The sequence below is a fragment of the Simochromis diagramma genome, unplaced genomic scaffold, assembly GCF_900408965.1.
Source record: "Simochromis diagramma unplaced genomic scaffold, fSimDia1.1 OVJJ01000136.1, whole genome shotgun sequence".
NCBI classification, from domain to species: domain Eukaryota; kingdom Metazoa; phylum Chordata; class Actinopteri; order Cichliformes; family Cichlidae; genus Simochromis; species Simochromis diagramma.
The window spans coordinates 3,981-13,902 of record NW_024387167.1 but is presented as its reverse complement, the minus strand read 5'-3'; the positions used below and the strand labels follow the sequence as shown (position 1 = coordinate 13,902).

Genomic DNA, 9,922 nt, shown 5'->3' with positions numbered 1-9,922 from the left:
CTCTTTCATTCCACCACACGACTGCTGCCCCAGCCGTGACACAGGCAGCCAGTGTAAAGACCTCAAAGCTAGACTGATGTGGTCCACATTTTTGGTCTTAGTGAGGACTCGAGCAGCCGAGTTCTGAATGAGCTGTAGTTGTCTGACTGATTTTTTTTAGGTAGACCTGTAAGATGCTGTTACAGTAATCAAGCCTACTAAGATGAATGCATGGACTAGTTTTTCCAGGTCCCGTTGAGACATTAGATCTTTTATCCTTGAAATATTCTTGAGGTGATAGTAAGCTGATTTTGTTATTGTCTTACTCTGTTTTTCTAAGTTTAGGTCTGCATCCATCACTATACCCCAAATTTCTCGCCTGGTTTGTGGTTTTTAGGTGTATAGATTGAAGTTCTCTGTTGACCTGTAATCATTTTTTCTTTGGCTCCAAAGACTATTACTTCAGTTTTATTTTTGTTTAGCTGGAGGAAAATTGTAGTAAAATAACACAACGTCTTATTCCATTCAACTTCTTTCTTAATATCAAGCTTTCTACTACTACACTAGTAAGTACTAATAGAAAGTTACTAATTAATGATTGATGGACTTTTAGAGCCAGTATATAGCTTATTTCTTACATGTTTTTAAATAATGTAATTTAATGCAATCAGACATTACAAACACACCACCAACTGAATAAATACACAAAATGTGATAAGTATGATTTAACCCTTGGATACACAACCTACCAGTACCTACACTCTTCACGAGTGGGGTCAAAAATGACCCCAAATAGAAACAATGCATTTTGCTGTAAACTCGGTTGTTATTCTTCAAAATCTTTAAAACAAAGAGTTGTTATATTTTCATATTTGAGGTATTCCTCATAAAACATGTTTGTGACATGAGGCCACTTGCATTTTTATTTATTTTTTCATTAATTTTAAGAAATTGCAGTTTTTGTATCACTTGTATCACGTTTGTATGCTTGCTCTGCATATACTGCAGAAGCTGGGTCTTCCTTCTGAAAGGCACAAGTTGTTCATCCACTGTAACATAATCACTGAGGATGAATTTCTGCCTGCAGTTGACCAGAAACAGGCCACATATGTAGCTGAAAGCTGCCATGTGGTTTGTTTTCAGTCCATAGGCTCTGGTCCTCTTGTCATCAAAGTGCAAGAAACTGTGAATATCTTTAAATCTTTGAATTGACATAGTGGCCTTGTACAATGGGTTATGCAGAGGACTCCCAAAAAACACACTGACTGGTACATCCCAGTTCTTCTCACTTCCTGCAAAAATGGTCAGTCAAATGAAGGCCAGGAGCTTATGTTTGATTACATTTTTCCACTCTTTTCCCCTGTCTGTGGCTACTCTTCATGCCTCCATGTTTGTCCATGTCAGCACCTCTTCTATTAAATTATCAGACATGAACATCTTCCATGCATCTATTGGAGAGACAGTACTAAACCCAGGTGCAAGCCCTGGCCGACTAATTCAGAATATTGTGGCTAGAGCAGTAAGAGGGGCTCATTCTGTTAGACTCAATATCCATTTCCTCTTCAGAGGACTCATTAGAGGACTCCTCTGTATCTGACTGTCCTTGTTCAGTGGGGGGGGGGCAGTAGTCTGGGTCCTCTATATCTGAGATGTCAGATTCTGAGTCAGTGCCTCCGATGGGCTCTTCATCCCATCCGTCCGGGATCATTTATAGGGCAAGGGCCACAGGGATTCTAGCTGACCTCATAGCAGCCATGTTACTTTAAATATTAAAAAAAAAAAAAATCAGCAAGGACAATGTTTGAAATGCACAGGAAACTATAAACAGGGCTGCACATAAATGGTCCACAGGTGTGCATTTGCTGTCAAAATAAAAGATGTGCACCAGATAAGAAGTTGGGACGCTCGTATGCGTACATTAGATGTTCTGGAGGAGGACAGACATTTGTTCAGAGCTCTAAAGATGTCGAAAAAGCAAGCTCCGTAAGCAATTACTTTGGTGTTCCGCCACCGCAAAAGAAGTGCGTATTCTATGAATTTCCGGGAATACTTTTATTTTGACAGCGAATGCACACTTGCGAACCAATTATGTGCAGCCCTGACTATAAATCATGTATGTTACTGTGTAAAAATTAATTCTCAATCCATCAGAAGTGTAAGTGGGACAGTCAGAGTTGCTAAGAATGAAAGTTTCATAGAAGATTCCACAGGAACTGCTTGGGGTCATTTTTGACCCCACTTGTGGAAGAGTGGGGTAGTGATACAAAAAACTGCATTTTTTAAAAAATTAATGAAAAAATTAATAAAAATGCAAATAGCCTCATGTTACAAACATGTTTTATGAGGAATACCTGGAATATGAATATATTACAACTTTTCATTTTAAAGATTTTGAAGAAAAACAACCCCTGGGGTCATTTTTGACCCCACGTGTGCATCTAAGGGTTAATTGTGATTCTAACGTATTGTGTTTATTTATTTCATTTAATGTGTTCTATCTGCAAAACAAGTGATCCAGGAACAAAATAAAAGGAAATTGACTCTTTATAACCTACTTTGACACCATCATTTCAAAGTATATAAATTTTTAAAATGAGGTGACTGTATGAAACAGGTAAGCTGAAACAACACTTTTTATTTTATTATAAAATTAATGATATGAAAATGAATATTACACTAACTACTCTGCATCACCAAACGTTTTAATCTGGTAGTTAGTTTGTACACCTGAGTGAGGCGAGTGAATGATGGCCGACAGTCAACATATTAGACAGCTTGAATACTTATGTTATATTATGATGTAACTGAAGAACAAGAAAAAGCAGGTCACAGAAATACTGAAAGCTTTACTTGAAGTTGGTCAAGATGATAATTAAAAAGAAAAAAAAGTCACAATAGACACAAAACAATAAATGGTAAATTTACCATTTACCATTTCAAAACAAAAAGTGCATATTGTACAAAAACTTAACTGATTTCATTTTACCTACTACAGAGAGTAGATTACAAGACATTTTAAGTGTGACATTTCTGAAAGCCATATTCTTAATTTAAGAGCACATTGTGTAGAATAAAATGTATCCAGTTGATTTTATTTTTAATTAGTTATTTTCTCATTGGAACAACACTGTGTATTAATGTAATATTTTAAAATGATATTTTAATATTGTGTTATAGGATACCATAACACGTTACTGTCTAATTGTTCTAGTTCCATTGATTTGTAGAGCTTTGTTTGCCATTCCTTCTATGTCCACTAGTTTACTTAATTTGCCAACTACTAACTAACTAACTTTTACTAACTATTATTATGCTGTAATAATATGCTATAATTTTTAGAGGAAAATGTTACTGATTCTGTTGTTATTAGGCTGTGTGGCAGGCCGGACAAAATATGCAGATCAAAAATAAGGAAACTAAACTGCAAATTTTCTACCACAAAACTGGGAGGAGCACAGCTATAAGGGAGAACACAACAATTTTCATAGCGGAATGCAGATGTCATACAAGTATTTTCCTCATTTGTGTCTGTAGACTGTAGAATCAAAGCAATCCACTTCCTCTTCTCCTATAAATGGGCTGGTCGCTCCGGAGAACACACTGACCAGCTGGCTGCTCTTGATTCTATTATGGAGACAATTTAAATTTAAATTCTAAATTAAGTATGCTGCAGCAGTATATTAAAATTGCAAATAGAAGGTCACCTTTTTCTTATAATCAAGCACAAACATTGTTCATTTGTTGATTATATGTATGTTTTCATTTAACCTAATTACAACTGAAAATCTCTAAAAAAAAAAAAATTAACGAACTCATGCAGCTTTGTGAAGCAAACCAAAGCAGGTCGAGTGACTCATTGAAATATGGAAGCCTATATAGAAACTGTATGTAAGGGGAAAAAAGTACAATTCTAATAAGTTTGAAATCCACTTTTTCAAATTCAAAGAGATTTCAAAGCTGTTCCTGGCTGATGATCCAACACTACTTTATCAGTGATCACAGTGATGTGGTCATAGAGGCCAGCTCGTTGTGACAGTTGTTTTTTTTGTTGTTGTTGTTTTGTGTATTTGTTTAAATCTATGTTGTCTTTTCAAATCCAGCTTGTGTTTACTGCATTGACAGTGTGTTTGTGTGTTTGAGACCACTGTCATGCTGAAAAAAGAAAGAAAAGAAAAAGTAATAATTATTTCCAATCAAATTCACACACAGAAAACACTTTTTGTTTGTTTGTTTGTTTTATTCTTTACTGACCAAGCTAATTTTTGAGAGATTATGATATAAATGAATACATGTCTCAAAATTATTTTTTTAAACACTGATTGTCGGTCTGCATTTTACACTACACTTTCATTACACTTCATCATTAATGTAATTCACTTGATACTTGAGACAATACTTAATTTTTATTTAGCATATATTTGAAGAAAATAATAATTTAAAAAATGTTTTGCTCTAACATATTTTGGTGCATCTAGAAGAACAAGTTGTGGAAAAAATAAGCTGCTAGATTTAAAATAGATTTAAAATTATAGTATGTACAAAATAGTAACCAATGTGGCTGGCCCACCTTGGTTACTTTTAAAGTTCACTACTCATATGTCAACACTTCTCTCATTACAAATAAATCAAGTGTGCACATTTAGTCTTTTTATATTTATTTGTGACCTGCAAACCACCTTTAGAAACGTCACTGCGGCGACTCACATATTTGTTTCTGTCTGTGGGTTTCTCATGTGGTTTTTATCTAAGATGTTGAGAAAGCTCAATGTGTGATCAGCATCACACCAACGCACTGTTTAAAGAGTAACTTTCAAGGTTCCATAAATATCAACATACAAAAGTCAGTGGTTTCTTTTTTTTTCTAACCTAGTTAACTCTTTGAGTAGTCCTTAACTGAACTCCTAACCTTAGCCCTCTTCAATAATAATAGAAGATGTTTAGCTCAGGTTTATTATTCTCCAAAGTTTTGGCACTAGCAAGTTGTCAAAGCTTTTTCTTACTATAGCTTTTTAAGTAGTTAAGGGTGTTAGATCTTTTGTGTTTGTCAATGATGGGTAAATTACCTTTCATCATTCTTGGTTTTGTGATGACAGCATATGTCGCCTGGGTTGACTCCACCTCACTGGCCTCTGCAGACATTAAAACATAGAGCCGAAAAACATAGACAGAAAATTGTTATGGAAAATGTGCTTGTCACAATTTTAATTATTTTGATGAGTTTTTATCAGGCTAACTATTGCATTTACTGGTCATTACAGGACAAGGTCAGATTTCAAATATTACAAAATACAAAAACAAACAGATGAGAACAGTTCATACCTACATATACTTAGTATTTGTCCTTACCTGTGTGTGGGGACGAGGAGGACTGGAGGTTAACAGTTTTATATATATATATATATATATATATATATATATATATATATATATATATATATATATATATATATACCAGACTAACTGGTTATTACTGGTATGAATATTTAGTCAAAACTACTTAAGCTTACTTTGCGTCAGTGGCATTTCTTCAGTGTGACCTTGGATTTTTTGTTGATATTTCAGCCAATAAAGGAGGCCTGCCAGTAGCAGCAGTAGAACCATCATAGAAACACCGACACCAAGGTATAGGTGAAAATAACTGTCTTCAGTTTGAGCACGAGTTTCCAGACTTCTAACAATTAGCCAGCTCTCTGCTGATTCTCCAGTATCAGAGATGCTACATTTGTAGACTCCTTCATCAGATTTGGAAACAGTGGGGTTCATCATGCTTCCTGTTGGACTATGACCAATGGAGATGCCACTTTTATAGAAATCAGCAGTGAAGTTAGATTTTTTGTCCTTTTTTCTACAGTGTAAGGCCATGTTATCTCCCTCCGTTACAGGATTCACAGGGCTGTCCAGGATCACAGGACCACCTAAATGGCACATGATTTGTTAACATATAAAAGTTTCACCTACTACAGACAGTAGATTATTTATCATTTTGATTAAATTGTTGTGTAAAACATATCACATGTACCCGAATCAGAGTGCACAGAAATTTGTGTCGTTATGCTGTGTTTATAATGAGGACGTTTTTGTTTTTTTTTTTCTATCAGGAAAAAATATTATATTACGTGCTTGGCTAAATGTGCAATTTCAAAAGATACTGACTTACAAAGTCTGCGAAGTTTAAATGAGAAGGTGTAATTCCCTCTTTACATACCAGTTACAGTGATGTTGACAGTGTTTGTTGTTTGTATTCCTGCTATTTCACACCAGTATTCTCCACTGTCACTTGATGGATATGCATTACTAATATTGCAAGGTCCAGTAGATGTCTCCCAGGTAGACGCACATGGTCTAACATGTCCCTTTGTCTTTTTCATCACTCTCCATCCAGTCAGTCCATTCAGTCCTTCACAGCTAATTGAAATCGACTCTAGTTCAAAGAATTGCTGTCTATTTGGAACAACCTGAGGAAAAGCTGAATCTAAGACAGAAATCAAAGGATAAATTGAAGATGATGAAAAAAATTACCATGACAAACATTTTTGAATTTGAGAAAATATAGCTGGAGGAAAATTTGGGAAAAGTTTGTTAGGTTAACTGGCAAAAGGTCAGTGACATGTTTGGGTATTTAGAAAAGAAAATTTTGGAGAGACAAAGTTTCTCAGAAGTACAGATGGGTAGGCGTTCACCAATCTATGAAAAAAATGTTCCTACACAAATTGTGGAACAAATTAATAATGTTACTCAGTGTAAAATTATGAAGACTTTGAATATGTTATCATCTACTGTACATAATATAATCAAAAGAGTCAAAGAATGTGGAGACATTTCTGTGTCCAAAGTAAAAGGTGAAAAATGAATACTGGATCCCTGTCATCTTTAAGCATGACCTGTTCCTAAAATCACTGTTCAAAGAAGAAGACATATGTGAACATGATTGACAAACATATCCATCTTTTTTCAACAAAGGCTGATTTAAAATCACCTCAGAGTATAAAACCAGTCTGTGGTCTGACAAATTTAAATTAGAAATCATTTTTGGAAAACCTGGATGGCACATCCTTTAAGCTAAAGAAAAGAATGGTAAATGGCCTGTATTTATATAGTGCTTTACTAGTCCCTAAGGACCCCAAAGCGCTTTACATATCCAGTCATCCACCCATTCACACACTGGTGATGGCAAGCTACATTGTAGCCACAGCCACCCTGGGGCGCACTGACAGAGGCGAGGCTGCCGGACACTGGCGCCAACGGGCCCTCTGACCACCACCAGTAGGCAACAGGTGAAGTGTCTTGCCCAAGGACACAACGACCGAGACTGTCCAAGCCGGGGCTCGAACTGGCAACCTTCCAATTACAAGGCGAACCTTCCAATTACAAGGCGAACTCCCAACTCTTGAGAGTTCGGAGGAACCAGCCAGCTTGCTATCAGCATTCAGTTTAAAAGCCTGCACCTTTGATGGTATGGGGCTGCATTAGTGCCTACAAACTGCCACCTTGCACATCTGAAAAGGCACCATCAGTGCTTAAATGTATATACTGCTTTTACATGACTATATGCTCCCATCCAAAAAATGTCTTTTACAGGGAAGGTGTTGCATATTTGGGTAAGATAATAATAAAACTGCATCCTGCATCTTTTACAACAGCATAGCTTCAAAATAGAAGATTTTAGGTTGTGAATAGACCTGCCTTCAATTAAGATCTTTCATCATCTGAAAACATTTGGTACATCATGAAATGGAAAATATACAGATACATATCAGATAAGAACAGGAAATATTCTTCTTTCAAAATTCCAGTAACGGATCTCCTCAGTTCCCAGACATTAAGACATTATTAGACTATTGTTAATAAGAAAGGGGATGCTACACAGTCGGGAACATCTATTTTGAAATGGATTGTTGATGTCAAATTTACAATGAGTTAATGTTTTCCTTTGGTTTTAATCATTTGAAAGGCTATGCGTATCATATGTTAGTATGAGAATTTATTATTTTTTCCTTAGAAATAAGGCTGTACTATATTTTTGCTGTGAATACATCTCCGCAAGCATTTAACTACGTACCATGTCTTTGAAAATCTCCAAAGTCGACTGTTGTCACCAGCAGCAACAGCATATTCATCACTGCAAAAATGAAGAAACATAATGATTTGCATAGATGTTATATTTTTAATATTTTCTTTTAATTTGTTTTAAATATATACATATTTTTCTCATTACTCCCATGCACATGTTTTCGGAATGACTGACTAAATAACTTATTGTAGACAGAGAAACTCAGTACTCACACAGTCTGATGCCTTGAGTTCTGACCTCCATGTTGTCTTGTTGCTGACTGTGTGAGTGTCAGAGTGAAAGAAAGTCTTTTGTTCATAGGAACTTCCTCTTCCTGTGTTTCTTGTGGTGATTGAGAGAGCAACAGGTCTTCCTTTCCGAGAAACCCTTCTAACAGATATATATTCCTAATTATATAATATAAGAAGTAAAAAAATAAGGTTCGTGTGTGTGTGTGTGTGTGTGTGTGTGTGTGTGTGTGTGTGTGTGTGTGTGTGTGTGTGTGTGTGTAAGATATAGGCATACAGAAGACAGCAGATCTTTTGTATATACACACACACACACCACACACACATATATATATATTTATATATATATAAAGAAGATTTATGAATGTCAGCAGGTAATCCATTGTTTGATTCCTAAAAAGAACAGGCAGAAGAGGAAGGGCAAGAAAAGGTGAACTTGTAAGAATAATATCTGAATGTTAAGAGAGAAATCTCATCTTACTAGTGGTGTTGTGTCTTCCTAAAGTTAATAGGATGTCACCAGACTAATTGCCAACTGCTACACTTTGTTGATGTGCCAAAGAGGAGCAGGACTGCTTGGAATTTGGCTTGATGGTATACAAACACATCATTTAGTGCTACTACTAAAATTAGATGATATTTTTTATTCAAGTATTTTTAAACACACTCCAAATGTACCCCATGAATATTTCAATCTAAAGAAGAAATATTTAGTATTTAACAAAACAATACACACTGTATAGCGAGAGTATAAAACATGACCTATAAGAAAAAAATAATTATAAATATTAATTATTATTTTTAATAAGCAAAAGTGAATGATTTTATGTAAAATAATGAACAGTAATAATCAACTTTTCAGCAGAGGTGTTCTGCGTTGCTCTTTCTCTTGAGTTTTTAGACTTATCAAGTGCCTGTCACCATGATCAAGTTTAAATATGAAACATGAAAAAGGAACACATGTTTACAAAGATTTACTTTGAGGTTTATTATCAAGTTTATTAATATTACACAATGAATATGCATGCAAAAATTGTTGCACCACAACCTACAACGTTAAAAATTGATTTAATTATCAAGTTTCACACCCAAAGCAAATCTAGTCAACATGTTATTTGTAGAGTGTATTTATTACAACAAATATGTAGAGCTGCCTTTTACTGAGGACTGGCTTCCATATGGTCAGTCACACACCATTTACACACATTGGTTGAGTGCTGCAGAAATGGTTGTTCTTCTGGATTGTGCTCAACAGAGCAATGTTGGATGTTTGTCATAGTCACCTTTGGGTTCTTAGTCTACGGCAATTGCTCTAATTTGCTGGGTGGCAAGCTCTGGGAAGAGTGTAATGGTCCCCATGTATTTCTGGCTGTCTCACACTGGCTACCATTTTTTATTTTTGTTATTCTCTTCCTCTATGCCTCCCCTTCACTCCTCTCTGTCTGGGCGGAGCTCATTACAGGTTCTCGCTCTTGGCCCACACACCTGCGTGAGTGTCACCACCTGCTGCTGATCTTTCCCCAGCTGTTATTCAAGGCAGTGGCACAGAGCAGTTCACCACTGGAACGTTGAATCTCCTGAGTTCGAGCTCTGAGCTTCATCTGAGATCTCCCTCTGTATATTCGCCTAACTATTGTATTCTGTG

At 35.8% G+C, this 9,922-nt stretch overlaps 1 protein-coding gene and 1 long non-coding RNA gene across 2 annotated transcripts; one reads left to right on the top strand and one right to left on the bottom strand.

The window, feature by feature from the left end:
* Positions 1-364: 364 nt before the first annotated feature.
* On the top strand, positions 365-3,500 carry LOC120744449. Its single transcript, XR_005698367.1, has 3 exons — positions 365-492; positions 1,729-1,735; positions 3,490-3,500. It is a non-coding gene; the product is annotated as an uncharacterized LOC120744449 (long non-coding RNA).
* LOC120744448 (high affinity immunoglobulin gamma Fc receptor I-like) lies at positions 3,185-8,396 on the bottom strand. Its single transcript, XM_040048865.1, has 6 exons — positions 8,263-8,396; positions 8,039-8,098; positions 6,185-6,451; positions 5,487-5,894; positions 5,043-5,108; positions 3,185-3,603 (listed from the first exon to the last, which is right to left on the bottom strand). Exons 1-6 carry the CDS (start codon positions 8,291-8,293, stop codon positions 3,548-3,550), a joined length of 888 nt encoding a protein of 295 aa, XP_039904799.1. The 5' UTR covers positions 8,294-8,396; the 3' UTR covers positions 3,185-3,547.
* Positions 8,397-9,922: the final 1,526 nt, after the last annotated feature.